This window comes from Lithohypha guttulata (assembly GCF_036872675.1).
Source record: "Lithohypha guttulata strain CCFEE 5908 chromosome Unknown scaffold_10, whole genome shotgun sequence".
NCBI classification, from domain to species: domain Eukaryota; kingdom Fungi; phylum Ascomycota; class Eurotiomycetes; order Chaetothyriales; family Trichomeriaceae; genus Lithohypha; species Lithohypha guttulata.
Window position 1 is genome coordinate 164,619 of NW_027042759.1, and position 20,017 is coordinate 184,635.

The following is a 20,017-nucleotide window of genomic DNA, read 5'->3' on the forward strand; positions in this document are numbered from 1 at the left end:
AACTGAGTCATGGCTGTAAATGGATGAATATGAGTAATGAGGAGGCCTCGTGCATAATATATGTGATGGATGTTCAACGAAATTTGTTCACACATACAAGACCAACTCAGTTTCTGACGCTTCCAATGTTACTTGTTAAGGCATAGAAATATAGTAGCCCACACACGTATATGACACTGCAGGAGAATGCAGAATTGCAAGAGAGTCCTACGGAAAACGATGGACACAACCACCGACGAACACCCCGCAGACAATAAATCATGGTCGTACCTTTAGAACTTGTAAACACGACATTTCAGGAATTGGTTCTGTCTCAGTATCACATGCATCTTTCGTCGAGATGATAGCACAAACCTCTCAGGCGAGCTTGTTGCCATCGTCGTAGTCACTCAGACAACACGAGATCTCTACAGATGGACTTCCCAAGCCACCATCTCCAAGTCCTCGTGGCTGGAGCAGTACTCTTCTTCGCCGGATTCACTGTACGCTCATTCCTCGGCCAACCAGATCGTCGTGGCATCCTCTTGTCGCCACGCGTGAGACTTCTACCAAAGCTCACACAGACTGAGGTTTCAGAACTTCCTTATCCGCCCGACGCGTACCCAGGTGGACGGGCTGTACGTAGTCCTTTCGGGACACTACAGGTTTATGAATTTGGTCCTGAGGACGGCCGGAAAGTCCTTTGCGTTCACGGCATATCTACGCCATGTGTTGCTATAGGCGGGTTGGCTCATGCTTTGGTCGATAAGGGATGCAGGGTAATGATGTTCGATCTACCTGGGCGAGGTTACAGCGATGCGCCTGTTGATTTAGACCACGATATCAGATTATATATGTCTGCTATTCTGGTTGTGCTGTCATCATCAAAACTGGCTTGGACGGGTCAAAATGGATTCTCCCTAGTTGGTTACAGCCTTGGTGGAGGGATCAGTGCAAGTTTCACCAGTTATTTCCCAGAAATGATCAGGGATTTGGTTCTGATTGCGCCTGCTGGGCTAATTCGCGACTCTCATATTGGGACGGTAAGCAAATTACTCTACTCGCGGACCATTCTATTCGAACCGATTGTGCTACGGGTTTTGGGCAAAAGACTTCGCAAGCCTGTGACTCTAGGAGCTACTGAGCTCAATCAGCCGGATGATGAGGAAAGCACTGATCCAAAGAAGGCCCTGCAAGCAGAAGTTGCTGTCGATGCACCGACACGTCCAATCCTATCACGCTCGTATCCGCATCTCAGGCTTGAAGGGGCGGTCAACCACCAGATCGACTTCCACCAAGGCTATGTGAGGTCAGTCCTATCGTCGCTCCGCTACGCGCCTATATGGCGGCACCACGAGGACTGGAAAAAACTTGGTGAATATCTGAAAGCTCAAGACCAGGAAGTGTTGATGATCTTAGGGGAACACGATCCGGTCATCAAGTTCGACGAAACGAGAGAAGATGCAATGGATGTTCTCGAGGGTCGAGTGAGGATCGAAGTCCTAGAAACTGGTCATGAAACTTGTGTGTCCAAGGCCGATGAATGTGCAGAGCATATATGGAGGCACTGGAACAAAGAGTAGGCCGCCCGTACGTTCACGGATGGAGTTGAGGAAGCTCGAATAGCAGTCATGTAATCAGTAATTGCGTTTGTCAATATCAAATGACTGAGCAATCTTCCTCACAGGGTCGTATGTCGCAGCACTGTTCAAAACATTATTGATATCAATGCTGCGCATTCGTACGGTACATGAACACCGTTGTACATTTTTGGTACCTGCCAGAAACTGACGAAGGTGGCTGCCCAGAAGTCCCTTCCCAAAACGATCTGGAATCGGCCCTTTTCGACACGCTACTCGAATGCGTGTTTCTCAGGAAGCTGCGCTTCACGTATACGAGATATCTTGCAGGAGTTGAGACAGCTAGTCAAGTACAAGCCTGTGACCACGAACTCATCGCTCATTTACATACTTTCTGTATGTGCTCATGATAGGACTGATCTTTATTCAAAATAGTCTAGCAAAATGATGGATATCACGTCGATCAAGCCGAGAGTTTGGAGATCAGTGGTTTGGGAGCCTCCACATTTCCCCAGGAATCGGCGAAGGATGCGTCATCTTCTGGTTCGGCAAAACCTCATCTGTGAGCGACCAACCCCTGCTCGTCCTTGACCAATTCTATCGCTTCCACAAGCTGATTTTAAAGTCTACAGCAGCTCAAACATCTTCGAAGTGGAGATGCGGAAGTTTAGACACGATTCATGATGGGCTCGAAATGGTCACGCCTGCAGTTTAGGTTGGCTTATGGCGTCCATTTACAATTGAGCTGGGAGCTGGGCTGTACTTGTCTTGCGACTGAGCTTGTGATCTTGTGCGAATACATAAGCAGCAACCGCGGCTTCTTCTCTCATGCTTTCCATCGCACTGTCTACAAACGCGAGCTTGAAACATTGACATACCAGTTTACAGGCGACGAGATTGTTGGACTAATTCCTAGTATTTTCCAAAATGAGCAAAGCAGCTGACCCTTACTACAATCGCAAGTCGATTCCAGGTATGTAGCTATTCACCAAATGGTCGGTCTCGACTGATGGCGACGCAGATGAGTTCATCGAACATGTTGGGCAGACTGGCCTCAATCCACAGGAGGAGGCAGCAAACCGCGAACGAAAGTATAGTGTGACGGGAGTGGATGTACGGAAGCACGACAGCAGTAGCAAGGGTCTTCTTGCCTTCCATCCACAATCGGACCCCTACTACTCTCGCAAGAAGGTTCCCGATTCCATGATTCATGGTGTCGGCGAGACTGGTTTGACCAAGGAAGAAGAATACCTGAATCGCGAGAGAAAGTATAGTGTGAACGGAGCAGATCTGAGGAAGTTCAGCAATGCCGGCAAGGGTAGCTACGCTCCTGGAGATGATCCGTACTATACACGCAAGCCGGTCGACAGTAAGTTGAGCCCTAGACTGAGTCGAGTTCTTTCACTCACAGGATGATGCAGAATCCCAGATTGATGGTGTAGGAGAGACAGGTATGTCACGAGCTGAGGAGTTCGACACGCGTGAGAACAAGGCATCTCTTTTCGACATATCAAACGATCCCTTCCAACAGTTGACTGGTTCTGGACATCGAGCTTCAGTCTCTGGTGCTGCCGCTCCCGTCGCGGCGGCTGCGAGACGAAGGAGCTCGGCAGTCGCACCTGACGCAGCAGCTGCCACAGCTGCCCACAATCACCACACCAGTGGATATTCAGGAACTCAGGGTTTGGAGACCATTCCTAGCCGTGTGGAGGACAATGACATTCGACCATCTATAGATGTGCCTCCGACCATTCCGTCGAGCACTCTGAACAGCGGCACAACACATCACACGGGCGACACGGGTCATACTATATTCTATGACAGAGCGACGATAGACCCCGACAATGTTGGACCAGATCAGAGGTTGTAGTTTGAAGCACAGTACCGGAATTGAACAATATGGAAGAGGAGGCATAACGATATCCAGGCAGGTGATGTATAGTGCCGATGCATGGTATCAGGACTGCGGCGTGATCGACGAGACTGCCAAAGTTGCGTTGATAAACGGTGACACTCTTTAGTAGATGTTTATTGGAGAGATATGACTCAACTATAATAATTCATCCATATACCCAAATTTATATGGAGGTCCTCCTTACTGATACCACGTATGGCTGAACAGTGTTGCTCTTGAGTTCTTGCAATGACTTTCCTTCCTCAACATCCTGTCTTGATACAATGGTCGGCTGCTACAAGATCCAAGACCGAGAGAAAGGGAGAAGACCTCCAGATAGCTGTGCCGCCTGCTCGGCATTATCTACTGCCAAGAAGGCACGAGGGAAACATCCCGGGCGTGCTCAATAAGCTTCGTGCGATGCTGCAATATGCCGGAAGCTAATTCAGCAGGTGAATATGGCCCACAGAGGAAACCTTGGGCCTAGACACTAGCTACTATCAACGAGTACAGCAGCTTTTGTCCTATACCACACGTTTCATGAAAGCATGTGTACTTTTGGGATACTAAAACTAGAGAGGAGCAGTCAGCGAATATAATTTCTCTGTATAGTTTTAGAAGCCACGGTCATTCCAGGTCTGGCTCCTCATGGTCCCAGGCTACGTGATAAAAAAAGCCACCATCGACCTCACCGGCTCCGCCAGCCACATCTAGGCAAATGGTGGGCACTGCAAACCTTTGAACGATTGTGCATACACCTGCCGTTGTTCATGCGGTACCAAACACATCTGTCTTCTCTCATCTTACGAGCTTTATGTCTCTTGATGTTCATGCCAATAGCAATGGTCATCCAACTGGAGCCTTAGTAAATCCAGGTGGTATGTCTATCGGCGAGCCGCAGTGTGGACGAGCATGGCCTATAGATGAGCATGGTCGCATGACCTTTCTAGCAATACCGTCAAGTGTTAGTCTGTGCGAGTTAATGCGATTGACGTCCTTGCTAAAGCTGAACAGGTCGATTTGTCAAAGCAGCAGAAGCAAAAAGGCCTTCATGGCAGCGATTCCTCAATAGCCAACCTCCCACCAGAGCTGCAATATATCATTCTCTCCTACCTCCCCGTCATCGATCGAGTTTGCGTCGCACTTTCGTGCAAAACACTTGCCGCCTCGACACTAGCATCACCACTTCTTAGAGCACCTTCCTGGACACCATGGCTCTTTTCCTCCAACGATACTTTCCCTTCAAAGCACTTGCTGATACAGAGGCTGGCGCACGGTTGGACCGACAAATCAAGGTTACGATACTGCCAGAAATGCCAACGTATATTACCAAGAGACGCAGCATACTTCCAGCAACGAGTACAGCGCGGGAGTGGATGGAAACAAAAGAGTTTACCATGGAACCACAAAGTATGCTTGGACAAGGCGCAATGGAAGATGCTGAGCAACAAGAAACGCTACGATCATATCATCAAGATGTGGACTGAGTCGGACAGAGAAGACAGCTCGGTGTTCTCGTGCAATATATGTTGGACAAAAGAATTCAACGCTGTCACGCCTATCAGCCACAGCTACGACGGGAACCATGACTTGGAAAAAGGCACGTCTCATACCAAAGGAGGAGGATTCGCGCATGCATCGCAAGTGCCGGTGGAATGCCCTTGCTGCGTGGTTCACAGCCTACTCAACACGTACAAAGAGCCCCGGAAACCGAAATTCAGACCCTTGTTGTGGAAGTGGACGAAGAAGATCTTGAGCTTCGTTGGAAACACTATTCTTGTACTGATCTACTTGCTGTACTTGCTGTTCAAGGCACCATTCGATTTAACACGCTGGTCGTGGAGAAAGTATCGAAGGAGTGGGTTCAAATGCAAGACAATGCTTTGTATCAAATGAGGGCATGGAGGACACAGGCGTTGTAGCAGGCGGTTGGATTGGGCACTTGGTCGCATGGCATGTGTGTTTACGGTTTTATGAACGATACGGACGAATTACGGGTCACGGTTTAATGAGCAGATGTAGAGCAGTTTGTTCGTCCATCATTGCCATGTATAAGACAAACCCCAGCAAGCCTGTTTGCTACGGATATGAAATAACGGTGAAAGGAGACCAAGTAATCTTTTCACTTCAAGAGCCTTGTTGGTGACCTTTGGCGGGCATTGTTGGATAGGTATCGATAAGCCGAATGACTGCTCCATAAACGTGGCCAGGAACTCTCTTGGGGAGCGGATCTTCCGAGCTTGGCGTGCGTCAACAGGTGTTGCAAGAACTGGCATACGATCTTTCCATGCTGTGCCAGGACAAAACCTGCGTGGTTTCAAGCTTGAGCAAGCTCCCTTACTTGGTTATCTTTCTGTTTGCATGCTTGAAACACAGCCGACGGAAGCCCTTGGATCATGATTCGTGGCTTCCACAAGTGACATAACGTGTGACACAATCTGTCCTGCCCCTGCCCTGACTACCGTTGCTGCAATTGCTTGGACTTGAAATCGCACCTGCCCCTCTACACCTCTTTATATACCACTCAATCACACGAGCACTCACCACTTCATCTTTCAAACTCAATCTACCACAACCTTTGTTCCACAGTATTCTTCTGCACCAGAACGACTAGTAGTAACTAAAACAGAACCTAATCTCATCCAGTCAGAGCACCTATCTCTCTAACCATGGAGAACATCTCGAACTTTGCAAAGTCCTTCTCCGGCGGCAACAATAACAACAACAACCAGATGCAAGGCCAACAGGGCTACCAACAAGGCTATCCTCAAGACGAACGCCAACAGCAGGGCAACACCGGCAGCACCAGTGGTGGTGGTTTCTTTGGCGGCCTCGGTGACAAGTTCAACTCAGCCGCTGGAGGTGGGCGAGAGAGCGAGAAGAACGAGGATATGCTAGACAAGGGTATGTATACACGAGTCCTTTTATTCTACTGTCTTTAGATGTTCCATACTAACAACACCAATAGGCATCGACTTTGTGCAAGAGAAATTCATGGGTCAAGGCAAACAGGACAACGAGAGTGCATTTGAGCAGGCCAAGGATGAGCAAATTAGCGATTTCATCCGAGGCCAGTACAAATCTACTACTGGATCCGATATGCCGATCAAGGACAAGGAGACTCGATTCGGCTAGGATTGTGCAGACGCTTAGCACTTGAAGTGGACAATGATGTGGCATTTCATACCTTCCGAAAGCTTCAAAGAATATCAACGACTTGAACGAATTAGAAGTCAAGCACGAGCAGCAGCCTGCGCGGCCACGCAAATAAGAGCTATATGTTATACTCTACCTAAGAATTTTCGTCGTGCTGGATGTTTACATATGCATCAATGTCGCTTTTGCGAAGCGATAGTGCCTGCAAGCTGGTCCAGAAGATAATAGGGTTATACCTAGCCGTCGTTGCTTTCCATGCTATAGCACTTCCAACAAGGAGCGAGATCAGCTGTTGATTCTTGTTCAAGTACATCCTATTCTTCGTTATACATTCTATCTGTGGTATATCTCTATAATCTATAACTAACCTCCCAGTCGTTAGGATCAACCCTTCCAACAAGCCATAACGTCAGCTATGACAAACCCACAAAATTCTAAACGAACCGACAATTCCGACCACTAAAGACCTCAAACCATGACTTGTCAGAGAAACGCCCCTAGCTTCCTCTTTCTCTCCTTCACACACCCAACCCCTCCTCACTCCCCATCCCCAACTTCCGCTCCTCATACCCCACAGCCGCACTCACCCTCTCAAACTCCTTCATGCTCCACATGCCCCTAAACACCAGTCCAGGATGACAAAGCGTCAAAAGCAGACAGGCAAGGATGATCATCGGACCCTCCAGGATCATAAACGTGACTTCTTCGTTGGCGAGCTTGCCATCGAAACCCTCCTGGAGCTCGGCGAGGCGGTAGGCAGAGCGGATGAGGATGAAGAGAACGGCAAAGGTAAGGGCGGCGATGAAGGCGCGGAATTTGCGGCTGTGTTTGATGAGGGTGTAGGAGTAAGTTGTGGTTGGCAGAGGGGAGGAGTTGGGGGAGAGGGTTGAGTAGGATGTGCTGCGGAAGTCGTCTGTGGGTACTACAGTGGCGGTTTGGGTGTTGTGGGAGGTGGCTGAAAGTCTGAAGAGGTCTCGCTTGGAGGGAGAGCCGTGGCCGCGGTAGAGGCGGTAGGCGAAGTCGCTGCAGAGAGCTATGAAGATGACGATGGATGCGACTTGGGATGCTAGACCTGCGATCATGATGTTGACGCCCATGTCGCTACCTGCTTCATCTTCTGCGGTTGCAGCGACACCACCGCCTGCTCCCTGCAGGATGAGAGAGATGATGTCGAATGTGACGAAGATCCACGTGTATGTCATTGGCTTGAGTCTGGAGTATTGCAGTTTTGGGTCGAGGACGTGGATCAGTCGTGCTAGGCATAGGTACATGCTCGCTGTGATGAATGCTGGCGCGATTGTGAGCGGGACGAGATAGGTGAGGAAAGCGGTGAACGAGAAGATGTTGTTGTTGAGCATGATTCGTCCAATATAGCCGACGATCTCTCCAATGAGTCCGAAGGCCATCCATACACAGAATGACCAGATCTTGTATCTTATGCCTAGTATGAGTTGAGCGACCAATGTCAGACCGAATATAGCTGCGAAGAGAGAGTTGCCTGCCAGGGATGGGATGTATTGTACCTCACCCTGCGCAAGACAGCATGTTTGAGGTGTGCAAAGTTCGGATTCGGCGATCGTTGCATTACAGACAGCAGTGAAATCGCTGGCAGACACCATTGCTGCGGAGGATGCGTTGTATGTTGTGGAAGCTGAGATATGTGGATGATCGAAACGGTATTGCTTGTAGGATCCAGGTGGTATTGACGTAGATCTCAGAGACTGGAGAGAGTGTTTGAACGCTGTGCCCGAGAGATTGAGTTGTAGATGTGCTTGTGCTGGCATGCACCCTCCATAGTGGCAAGCGCACCACCTTTATATCCTTTTACCATCTCCATCGTTGTCATAGTGCGAGGTCGCAACAGCATCGACACTTACACATTTGGTCTATACTGCGACAAGAGAATCGTCAATATGAGGCTTAGACCTATGACAGTCTGAGGTGCTGCAGCAGGAACCAATGTGTTGACAAGGTTGCAGGTTTCGCACCATACCTTATCGGGTAACAAAGGCGACATGGGATCGCCTGATCCCAAATTTAGAGGGGTGATGCACCGAAACCACGAGCTAGCGCGCTTCTTGAGCTAAGCTTCTGTGACGAACATAGGTTGGTGCGTGTCCATTTGCGAAAGTCGCACATCCATATCCGCATCTTTTGGGTGAGAAGGATGTTGGGCCGTGCAGACAGCACTATTGTCATCGGATCTTGGCATCCTTCACATGTGCTTTGAGAAAGCTAGCTGCAAATGATAATGCGCTTCGCACGTAGGAGACTGTTCTATCGACATCATCGTCCTTGAGAAACGTGGCAGGAAGGAGAGCTGGCTCGCAAGTAGAAGATGTGCCAAGAGTCATCGAGATTGTGATGTTCAGCGCCGAAGACTGCCCTGATTAATGTTGCAGGCCTTCGTCCACCATGCTGTACTGCAATGGAATGCATTCCTCCCAGATTAACCATGGTCTCTCACTTCCAACCAATTTGGAGTAGAATTTTACATAAGTGCCCACCTCATCCGTGTATTTGATTTTCGCTTCACATATTCTTGCACTTTGGAAGATGTTTCCTTCGCTTACAATATGTGAGTTGCTGGTTTCAAGGTCGATGACGCGACGAGCCACTCGCACGGCCTCGTCTCTCCTCCATAGGCCTTCTCGCGATGGTGCCTTCTGCAGTAGTGATAGTGCTTGCTGCCTGATGACAAGATCACGACATTTGAGGGCGGTGAAATACAAGGGAGGGATGACACCTTGCTCGAACTGAATTTGTGGCACACCGTGTCCCAGGACTTTCGCGGCCTGGTCAAGAGCGTGCTGAAAGTGGCCAATATAGCTGTCGCAAGACCCTTCGTCTCTGCTTAGACACGTCGACAACCAGACTACTGAGACAACATGCGTCAACCTTAGCTGGGCAACCTGACGTTCATTCAATCCTGTCTCCGATCGAGCACAGAGAGCGTTTAATCCCATCAGCCACGCTGAATATGCAGTAAATAACCTCGTTTGCTTTTCTAAGCACTCCTGCAAATGATCTTCATCATACTGGTCAATATATTCCAGTCGTCGATGAGGCTTTCCTTCTACCAGAAGATGGTGAGTGTCGAAGGTCAACCAGTATAACGTGCCTCGAGCATCTCTGAAGCCTTTCAGATAGGAGAGCCGATCCTCGAGGTTACCCGAGAACAACCACTCGGGCTCTCGAAAGTGTGGCGAGTGGTCGCCAAACATGCGCAATAGAGTTGAAAGGCGTTCATAGATAGGTAAGAACGTCTCTGCAACCTCATCCCTTCCGGGGGCTCGCTGTTTAAGGTCCTCCAACCTTCTCCTCAGCACTGCGGATCCCGAGCGTAACAGAATCACAGCTTGGTTTCTATCTCCTGTAAGACAATGAAGACACAGAAAGATGACACAGGTTGAAAGAGCTACAGTCTCTGCACCTGGTTCTGCGACTCTCCGTGCGGTAGCTGCTAATGCGTTGCTGTACAGCTCTGTGCTCTTGTGACGAGAGGAACGGTCAGACTGCGATGCCGCCTCGAGAGTACTGCTCACGGCTATCAATGCTTGTCTAACAGTAACCTCTGCATCACTTAGCTGAAGTATCCACCGTGACCAGAAGTCCGAATCAACGGCGCCACCAAGCACAGGTGCAAGATTCAGACGGTAGTAATGTAGTGCACGTGATTCTGTGGTGGACGTTGGTGGTGAAGGTGATCTGGATGGAGTGCATGACCCGACATCAAGGCGATCACGCTTTGCATCGACTGTTTGGGTAGAAACAAATATATCCGAGTATCCTTGACATTGACGGCCTGCTTTAATACATCTGGTGAGAGTCAGAACTTTGAGCTTGAGTAGGAGGTGGCGTCGTCCCTCAGACAATGAGGCTTTTCTTCTGTACAGCGAACTTTTCGAGCTCTACGTTTGCGTTAACCCAGTTCTGAGTTTGCAGTCCAGGTGGATCCTACTTGCAACTTAAGCAACCGGTCTTGCTTTTCTTGGCTCCTAGTCTGTTGTTCTGCTTGGTCGGCACAGTTGCAGAGGGCTCCTGTGCGAGAGACATTGTTCATTGGCGCACTGATACAGCAAGATGGGATCATGTAGGTCCACCGGTTACTTCGTGGGACAATCTTGCAGGCTGGGCAATATGTTGTAGATCATGGCAGCATCTGTATGTGGACGCGGTTGACAATGATGTTAGCTATTAGCTCTGGCCCCATATTAGCGAAGTGGGCCCCGGTATACGTCGGAATTTCTGAATTTGGTAGTGGCCGCCTTGTTCTTCCTCCAGAGTCGAAAACCAGGGCAAATGACGAAGTACTTTGTGATCACCACTGAAGTGGCTGTGTCCGGTAGACGAACTTATAGCCTGTCCGCCTAATCACGAACAAAGCTCACGATGCGAGCCAACGGGTCGAGTCTGGAGTTTCTCAGCCATGAGCACGACGCACGATATGCCTGGTCCTGGTGCCTGGTTGCGACACGGGATGAACAGCCATCGCTTATTGACTCATCAGCGTGCAGTAAGACAACTGCTAAATACTGTTTGTACTCAACAAGAACCAGCTTGATTTCTCCTGCAGGTGAAAACGAATACGCCTAAGGTTTTACTGACGCATCTCAAGGAGCAGCGTGGGCTGCAGGAGAAAACTCAATAGTCCTTGTCCCAGCTGCGAATTGGGCCTTCTTTGTCGCTTCTAACTCCAGTTGCTTGCTTTGCTGGGCCTTGAGTAACTCCTCCTTGTAAGCCCAGGCAGGTAGCATGTGTGGACTGTAATTGTCGACTGAAAGTGTCAGATTGTACTGACCTTCGCTTGAGATACCAGCTCGGTCCAAGAGTAGAGCAAACAGGTTTGGATTTTTGAAAGAGCTGTTACCAGCAAGGTCATTATTGAAATGGAAACCTTTCGACTTCAGATCCAAAAAGTGCTTGAATTTGGCAGTACGAGCATGATTTGGAGAAGCGTCAGGCTCTGGCGGCAAGCTGTCGACCGGATGCGTAGGCTGGGTAAGGTATCGAAGTAGATCGTGCTCCGGCATCTGTGGTAAATCCGGGCTTAGGTCCTCCTCGTGGGTTTGTAGCATATCCGTGGGTCGTGAAGGACCGAGGATTGGTCCTGAAGGTCTAGAATCCTCGTCTGCTCTACTTTTCCGTTCGGCAGGATCAGAATGACCATTAATTGTTACCAACCCTGGACCTTCCTGCCTTGCTGGCGTAACAGGAGCCGAGACGGACTCATTCGGCGGAGCATCGTCGTCCTCATCACTACTACCATAGCCTACAAGACCATTCATAGTGACAGCAGTTCACTGACAATTCGAAACATTGCTGTAGTTGCAAGATCTATGCACTGCTGTCTTAGGATACATTGGAAGCGGCGATGAGCTAATGTGCGCCTAACCTGCCCTATCCAAAAAAGCGCGAGGCAGTAAGGCGGCACTGCAGCTACATCACGCGTAGCCTCATGTGCCTGCCGCGACTGGTGAGGCCATACAGTAACCACTCTTGCGCTCCAGCAGACAGATACCTTGTATTCACACCGTTGATCTACGAGACCTTCGCAAAGCCTCAAAGATGGCTTCATTGATGCATTACGCTTCATTACACTCAGAAAATCCAGCATACTCCTTCTCCGAAGCATCAACGATACCACATAGTGAAGCCTCAGCGGGCCCAAGACAGCATGCCTTTTACCCGTAAGTAAACAGGGAAAAGCACGAATGAAGTAAGGCTAACCAGATCGACTAGATACACTGACAACGGCGGATCAACACTAGGTATCACAGGAGAAACCTTCGCCATACTGGCAGGCGATACCAGGTCCACGTCCGGCTACAACATCAACACACGATACGAGCCTAAGGTCTTCCGCATAGGAGACGATGATTCTTCACCAATAGTATTATCAGTGGTCGGATTTGCAGCAGATGGAAAGGCCTTGAAGGAGCGGCTCGATACAATCGTCAAGATGTACAAATACCAGCATGGCAAGCCGATGTCTGTCAAAGCGTGTGCCCAAAGACTGTCGACGATTTTGTACCAGAAGAGGTTCTTTCCATATTATGTGCATGCCATCTTGGGCGGATTGGACGAAGAAGGCAAGGGTGCGCTTTACAGTTACGACCCGGTAGGAAGCTACGAACGAGAACAGTGTAGGGCTGCGGGTGCGGCAGCGAGCTTGATCATGCCGTTTCTGGACAACCAGGTCAACTTCAAGAACCAGTACGTTCCAGGAAGTGGCGAGGGTCTGTCTCTGAAGGAGAAGCCAAGAGAGCCACTGCCTCTGGACGCCGTGGTGGGCATTGTGAAGGACGCTTTTACTAGTGCGACGGAAAGACACATTGAGGTCGGTGACGGTCTACAAATGATTCTGATAACCAAAGACGGGATCAAAGAAATGTTCACACCACTCAAGAGAGACTAAAGCACAAGGAGTCCTAGACATTTATCAGCTAGGTGTAGTGGTACCGCCCTTCGAGTCTGCCACAGTCGTATGCAGATGCGAGTCTCTAGCATATCATAGATTCATGGTCATCAACCTGGATAACGGGATTCGATAACAAGCCAGTCGTGAAATTGCGTTAAATTTGGTTCGTAGTAGAGCCTTTCTCGATCGACCCAAACAGCTGCTCTTCCATGCGAACTGGGTAGAAGCGCTCAAACAACAACGTGAAATAGACATGCACAACCGCTTCAGAATCTCTCCTTCATGCGCCCTGCTACAGTCCTTAAGTTTCCATATACCTTGCCTGGTGGCGCACCAAGAATCAGACTCACAACCGCTTCTCTTGCTATCCTGATGTTCTGAAATCCACCAAGAATATGTATTTTGCTATCAGCCAACACCACTCTCGTCTTGCTCGTGTTCTCAATTGCAAATTTAGTCTTTCCATCCTTTCCTGCAATTCGACCTATGGCTCTCGATAGATGCTCTCCGTTCAAGGTCTTCACGTCCTTAATCTCGAACGTCTCAATGTACAAATCATCCAGTCTGAGTAGTGCGATGGCATCGTCAACATCGAATCCTAGTGTAAACGCCCGGATGAAATCTTCGCCTTTCTGCAGTGAATCTGTTGTGGTTGTGAATCTTGAGGTGCGCAGTTCCACAGCTTTTGACTTGACATTCATTCGAACTTGTAACTTCAAATGTTCCACTAGTGGTGGGTAGATTTTAGGCCAGGCTGACTTGAGTGGTGTGAGGCGGTGAGGCGGTATGGGTACCTTTCGAGACTGTATCTTGGTGGCAAGAGTTGGAGCGAGAGAGCTTGGTGATGAGAGAATAGTATCGGTTGAGGGGGGGAAATGTGGTCTGCCTTCCGAGTCTATTTGCATTGAGGTGTCTTCTTGTTGAGCTTGATCATCCTGCTGCAGTGTATGTGTCGATATCTGTGTCTGGTCTTCTGTCGAGATGTCAATCTCGGTTGGTAGTGGTTCTTGCGGTATGTTCAGCTCTGGTACTGGGGCGCTATCGATTGCGACGTCTTGCGCCAGGTCTTCTGGCTTACGCTGCAACGCAGTCGGAGCAGGCATGGTGTAACAGGGTAGAGGAGCGTGAAGAATCAAAAATTGTAATGGGACGTCTGTCAAGTCGAAACCACGCAAACTTGCTCGAGAATGGATGGTTTGAGGAGATATTCGGGATCCGTATCAATATTCCAGTCGCTTTGAGACCAGATGTATGCGTCTAAAGATCTGTGATTGTCGAGTATATTGGTCTTGTTCTCAGGCATTCAGTAGAGAATTGGAAAAGTTCCTGCCAGTGGGGCACAGGCCTCGTACTAGGCATCATCTAGAAATTCAGGCATCAGCAAGCCTGTTGAGGCCTCGACAAGCTACCCTGCTTTGTAATCTTACTTAAGGTTTGAGGCTGCAGTTGCCCTCCGCCACGTTTCTAAGGTGTCGACTGGTGTTGGATTCACCTCTTTACCCATCACTCTTTAGGTCCGCTTGAAAGACATAGGACACTTCTCGTTTTTGTCTTGAACAGTCAGCAACTCTTCCGATCAGACTGGTACCAGGAATCTGGGACTTTCGATAGATACAATGCTCGGGCTCTCCAAGTTCACTGCTTTACCAGCCATGTGGCTTTCAGCTTTTCAGCTGCTCCCATCAAGCTTTCGCTAGCCCGTCTGCATACCCCCCTGGCACGATCTAAATGGGACTGGACGGCCACGTCTGTCTATGTTTCACCTACCAACATAGTTAGGCAGTATGAGCAGGAGGTGACCACGAACCTGCCGTAGATACATTCAGCAAGCCATCGATGAAGAAATTCCGATGCCAATAATGACCTTTGCTGCACTGCCAAAACGTTCGGGTTTTCCGATGTTCTTTTGTAATCGCCGTCCATTACATCCTTACTTTGCTTTACACACTGCCAGCACACCTTGACTAAGAAGCAAACATACTAAAGAGCATTCGGCAAAGGCTTTGGATGGCTGGCTCAAATACGGATGCAAGTCTAAGTCATTCGAAGACAAATCCAAACCGAGCATCAGGACGAAGCAGCTTTTATTCCCTCAACAACGATACCGAGGAGGACACGTCGTATAACAATCGCTCAGACTACGACGACGAGAAGCACCTACATCATGTACGCAAAGCATACACAGATTCATCAGACAGCTGCTACAAATCAATATCTCACGAAGACCATGTTCACCACAAGTTCTACAAACCTACAGCTAACAGGTCTTGGGTATTGTGCACCTTTCTGCTTGTGATCGGAGCTTGTATCTTACTCCTTGAGCTTGCCCTCCGAACACATCCTAACGTACATGATGTGCCAAAGCTGCAACAGAGACACCTGTTGCTGGAGAAGAGAGAGACCGTCTGGTCGTCGCACAAAGGATTGGCTGACATAGATCATTTGGTACAACGACAAGATGAGGTCTCGGCGCAATCGACTGCTCAAACAACACCGCAATCGATACCATCGACCTCTCGAGATACACCGGCGGAAACAATACCCACAACTGGGGTAACTACAACAGCAATTACCACAACAGTATCTGTTGGGCCCGACTCGCCTGATTTCGGAAACGTGTTGACTATCACCTCTGATCCCCCTACCATAGCGCCAAATCCCACCAACCAGATTTCTATCACGACCTCGAACGAAAGATACAAGGAGGTAACCACTACCACGACGCAGATCCTTTACACACCCGCACCAAGTGGCTACCTCACAATCAGCTCGAGCCAGTCAATCCGTACCACCACAACACCCTTATCAGGGTCACCAGCTCCAGAATCTCAGATCACGATAACCACCTCGAACCAGTTAAGCCGTACTTCCTCAACGGTCCTGTTAGGATCGCCAGCGCCCAATTCTCAAGTAACACTGACGAAGCCGACATCTCCTGTGACTGCTGCGCCTGAATCACAAGTCAAGACAACCTCCACGAGCCAGGACAACGAGGCTGTCGCAACCACCTCAAACAAGGATATCAGTGTCCAAGCTTCCATCATTTCTGGGTCAATTATCGCCTCCGGCACATCCGTAATCGGAACGCTCTCTCAGGCACAAAGCGCACAGCCTGTTGTGGTGAGCACTTTGAGGGACAGTAACGGACACGCCACTGCCACCGTTACGACTACAGGCGCCGTTCCCACTGGTAGCGCCTTGGGTATCAACAGCCTGGCTCGTGGCCCAACGGTTTTGACAGACGCTAATGGCCAAGCCACTGCGACTATCTTCACTGTCGACTCTACAGCTGGCATAATTACCTTGACAGGCAGTGATGGCAAACCAAGCGCCACCGTAACGTTCACCGGAGAAGTGACACTCACCGATAGCAGTGGCAAACCAACCGCGACAGTATCGTATGGCGACAATAGTGCCTCGCTGGCTAAACAAGAAGCAACGAGTAACGAACCTTTTACCCAATTTCATTACTTTCTGGCTATGTACCTGCCGAACATTATTTCTGTTGTCTTGCAGTCGTCATGGCTCGTTGTTTTTGCAACTTTCAAGATGATGGAGCCTTTCTATCAACTAGCACAACATGGAGGAGCTTCTGCGAAAACAACTCTCACGGCGGATTACCTCTCTTCGGGGCTGTCCCTCTCATTCTTCAAGGTCGTATCCGAAAACACTTGGGTTATGACCCTAGCAGGCCTTATACAACTCGCTCTTGCTGTCGTTGTGATGCTGGACTCTGGAATGTTCAATGTTGTCCCGACAGCCTTTTGTAAGACTGAAGTCTCGGACCGCCAACCTTGCAGCCCGGTCTGGGTGATCCACCTTCCGATGGTACGCACTGTGGAGGTCCTCCTTATTGGCTGTTTCAGCATAATAGTTTCAGTCGTTGTTCTCAATCGACGCAGACATACTGGCGTCTACACCGATCCTTCCAAGATAGCCACCATGGCTGATTTGCTCGTGCACAGGCCATTGATCCAGGAAATACGTGATCTTCCAGCTTCTGCCAAACAGAACGAGATAGCCCTCGACCTGCAAGAGAGTCGGTACGCACTCGGGACCTTTGTCCAGGATGGTCGAGAGCAATATGGCATCGTTAAAGTCGACTCATCAACGGGCTCATATTTCATCTCACCAGACCCCTGGTACGTAGCAGGGCCACGCAGATTCGGTCTCTGGTGGGACAACCTGACGACGCACATCGGCACATTGCTTCCTTTCTTCGAAGACTTTGTCTGCATGTCTATTGTCATCGTCCTCTTCGCCATGATCTTGGCCTACAGACTGCTCGGTGGAAAAAACTTTTTCAATTCATGGATGAACAGTGGCAGAGTTGGTCCTAGAATTGTGTTGAGTGCCCTGGCTTGTTGTGTCAGTTTTCTCATCAAGCACAAAGAACGCAATCTCAGACTCTCCCATCCATACATCATGATGGCCAAGCGCTCTCAACCAGCAGCTGAATGCATCACAGCGGGCACACAAGCTACGGCGTTTACATCTCTTTTCAAGTCAATGCGAAATTTGGATGTTTCATTAGCATTGATGGCAATATCGGTCATCTTTTCAGACATCGTCTTGATCTTAATACCTGGTATACCGCAAACTCCGGCACAAACGGAACCAGTATACCTTTCTAGCACCTATGCCTGTTTAGGAATGCTAGCTATCGTGTTCATGGTGCACGTCCGAGTCACCTTCAAGGAGTGGAGCAGAGGTCACAACATCGAGTGTCCAGATACTCTAGCGGCAGTCCTTATGCGACTGTGTGCCAGTCAGTTTGTTGAGGAGAAAAACTCACTGGAAGTAAGGGGCCTGTTACCCGACTTTGGTCAGGATGATGATGCCAAGCAGCACTCTCGTTACGACGGGGCGAACGGAAAGCGAAGATACAGGTTTGGAGCTATGGAAGGCGTGGACGGTGTACAAAGGTACATGGTAGATGAAGACGTGTGGGAGAGAAGGATAGTGAAGGACGGTACATATTCCTAATACCTTTTCCATTTGTCGTGAATAGATTAGCATAATGCAAAGAGCGATGGATGGCTCTCTTTCGTCCTCGCCCCTATTCGCTTTCTGACGAGTTTCTCTTCACACTGCAAACACCCGAACTCTGACTCACTCTGTACGTTGGTATGTATGTAAGACAACTTTAAGGATCTGAAATCTCAGTAATCAATGAATTGCTCATCAACGAAATACTCCAACGCAAGGACTAGAATCAGATCGCGAATCTCGCTCAGATCACGGCGATCGTTGACGTGGTCGATTGTCTTCGACACCCCATTTGGAAAAGAAATTGATTGTCAGGGGTCAGGCACTCTCACAAACTGGCGGTGTGCTTGTATTCTTGCAACTCTTAGCGTGCATGGGAGTAGCTCGAACGTTGATTAGCTCTGCCACGTACTACAGTACTTCGATTTGTACACCACGATCGAAATTGACGGGAAGGAAAGCAAGCTTTGCTGTATTCCGTCGATCACGAGTCGTGAACTTTGCAAGCCGCAGATTGAGCGATAAAGAAAAAGTGAGAAAGCTGGAAACCCGGACGATGTTTCCGGTCGTGGCTGTTGTGGCAGTGTACTCTCCGTACATACTACTGACAAGCCCTTGTCTTCCACTAACCAAGGTTACTACGTGTCTACAACAGGCACGACCGAAGCCGAAAGAAGTACAACTCCCTTATCCGGCCGTTGAGCTCCCGAATGCTATGCGTATGCAGGAAATCGAGCTCGTGGGCGGGACTTCTTGGGCTCGGCATCGGGCGTCAAGGACTTGTTACTGTAACATCCACCACGGCACGTCATGTGCACCGATACTGTACTTGTACTTGTGTTTGTTCTCCTGAACAGACACAGCCGAAAGCAATATCCAAAGCGCGCTACTGCAGTAGATCCGTAGTATTGAGAATGTGGAGTAGCTTGAGAGAGAACGGACAAGGGTGAGCCGAGCCTGGTCGAAAAACCATGTCTGCGCGAACGCGTTCAACGCGTCATGAATCGGAAAGGAATTGTCCACGATGTACTCATGCGGAATGTTATACGTGGGTTATTATTCTGGCTAATGATTAGTGTTTCGGGTACCTCGCATGATCAACTCTGTCCATGAAAGCGTGGGCAGGATAATGTTCCTGGAGGCTGGGGCTGTGTCTGTACGTGTGCGTTATTGGAACGAGAGAGGTACTTCTGATACTGATACTGGTGTTCCAGTACTCAAGTAGCACCTTCGACATCGCGTTGCTGGGGAGAGAACGGGAGGCGTACATAGATAAGTCACAAGATAAGAGACAAACCATAGCCAGTGTACAGGAACACAAGCTGCTTGCAAGTGAATTGAGAGTGAACGTGAGTGAATTAGGATAGATTATGGGATCGATTCACTATACGAGCAAATATTCAATGGCCATAAATTTCAGCCCACAGTTATCGTGAAACTGGATAGGACCTTCCTAGCAACTCTCTTCGTAGCAACACATCCCTCTCTCTCCTCCTCGTCATTCGTGTTCTAAAAATACATTTCCTAGTGTTGGGTATATTAAACTGGGATGAAAGCAAACCACTATTGATGTGGAATGTACTTGGTGTCTCGCTAATTCTCAGATAAAGGTGCAAACTTGGCCCGCCGACATGTGCATGGATAAATAAAGCGTATGGAGATGGTTGTCCATGAGAATTGAAGATTGGTAAATAGTTGTTACAGTTGATGTTGATACATGACTCGTGCCGGATGACACGTCAGTATGAAGGAGTATTAAGGTTGAGGTTGTGATAGATGTGACGATGCTTGGGAGCATCAGCAGTGACAGTATTGCGCATTGAAGATGAGGTGGCTCTCATTCGCGACCGAGTTGCATGCGTCTGGGCTCGTAAGTATCGTTTGCCGGTTGATGTGTGCTGCTTGCCACGTGGGAATAGACTCAATGATGATTGTTGCAGCAAGCCTGACAAATTGTACTCGTGGAATTAAGTGGCAGCCGTGATTTGTTCTTATGCA

The 20,017-nt window shown here is 49.1% G+C and overlaps 8 protein-coding genes across 8 annotated transcripts; 5 read left to right on the forward strand and 3 right to left on the reverse strand.

Moving 5' to 3' along the window:
* Window positions 1-888: 888 nt before the first annotated feature.
* Window positions 889-1,562, forward strand: LTR64_008533 (uncharacterized protein; the record flags this gene model as incomplete). Its single annotated transcript, XM_064902844.1, is given in 2 exon segments — window positions 889-902; window positions 914-1,562. 2 exon segments carry the CDS (start codon window positions 889-891, stop codon window positions 1,560-1,562), a joined length of 663 nt encoding a protein of 220 aa, XP_064750733.1.
* Window positions 1,563-2,486: 924 nt separating this feature from the next.
* On the forward strand, window positions 2,487-3,429 carry LTR64_008534 (uncharacterized protein; the record flags this gene model as incomplete). The annotated part of the gene is made up of 3 exons (XM_064902845.1): window positions 2,487-2,532; window positions 2,581-2,928; window positions 2,981-3,429. The coding sequence occupies 3 exons, from the start codon at window positions 2,487-2,489 to the stop codon at window positions 3,427-3,429; spliced, it is 843 nt and encodes a 280-aa protein (XP_064750734.1).
* A 2,693-nt stretch (window positions 3,430-6,122) lies between these two features.
* LTR64_008535 (uncharacterized protein) lies at window positions 6,123-6,588 on the forward strand (the record flags this gene model as incomplete). Its single annotated transcript, XM_064902846.1, has 2 exons — window positions 6,123-6,357; window positions 6,422-6,588. The coding sequence occupies 2 exons, from the start codon at window positions 6,123-6,125 to the stop codon at window positions 6,586-6,588; spliced, it is 402 nt and encodes a 133-aa protein (XP_064750735.1).
* Window positions 6,589-7,127: 539 nt separating this feature from the next.
* Window positions 7,128-8,393, reverse strand: RSB1 (phospholipid-translocating ATPase rsb1; the record flags this gene model as incomplete). Its single annotated transcript, XM_064902847.1, has 1 exon — window positions 7,128-8,393. One exon carries the CDS (start codon window positions 8,391-8,393, stop codon window positions 7,128-7,130), a length of 1,266 nt encoding a protein of 421 aa, XP_064750736.1.
* A 411-nt stretch (window positions 8,394-8,804) lies between these two features.
* LTR64_008537 (uncharacterized protein) lies at window positions 8,805-9,833 on the reverse strand (the record flags this gene model as incomplete). Its single annotated transcript, XM_064902848.1, has 2 exons — window positions 8,805-8,995; window positions 9,077-9,833. The coding sequence occupies 2 exons, from the start codon at window positions 9,831-9,833 to the stop codon at window positions 8,805-8,807; spliced, it is 948 nt and encodes a 315-aa protein (XP_064750737.1).
* A 2,344-nt stretch (window positions 9,834-12,177) lies between these two features.
* On the forward strand, window positions 12,178-13,027 carry PRE7 (Proteasome subunit beta type-6; the record flags this gene model as incomplete). The annotated part of the gene is made up of 2 exons (XM_064902849.1): window positions 12,178-12,299; window positions 12,352-13,027. 2 exons carry the CDS (start codon window positions 12,178-12,180, stop codon window positions 13,025-13,027), a joined length of 798 nt encoding a protein of 265 aa, XP_064750738.1.
* Window positions 13,028-13,296: 269 nt separating this feature from the next.
* On the reverse strand, window positions 13,297-14,133 carry PNO1 (pre-rRNA-processing protein pno1; the record flags this gene model as incomplete). Its single annotated transcript, XM_064902850.1, has 1 exon — window positions 13,297-14,133. One exon carries the CDS (start codon window positions 14,131-14,133, stop codon window positions 13,297-13,299), a length of 837 nt encoding a protein of 278 aa, XP_064750739.1.
* Window positions 14,134-15,037: 904 nt separating this feature from the next.
* LTR64_008540 (uncharacterized protein) lies at window positions 15,038-18,016 on the forward strand (the record flags this gene model as incomplete). Its single annotated transcript, XM_064902851.1, has 1 exon — window positions 15,038-18,016. The coding sequence occupies one exon, from the start codon at window positions 15,038-15,040 to the stop codon at window positions 18,014-18,016; it is 2,979 nt and encodes a 992-aa protein (XP_064750740.1).
* Between the last annotated feature and the right edge of the window lie 2,001 nt (window positions 18,017-20,017).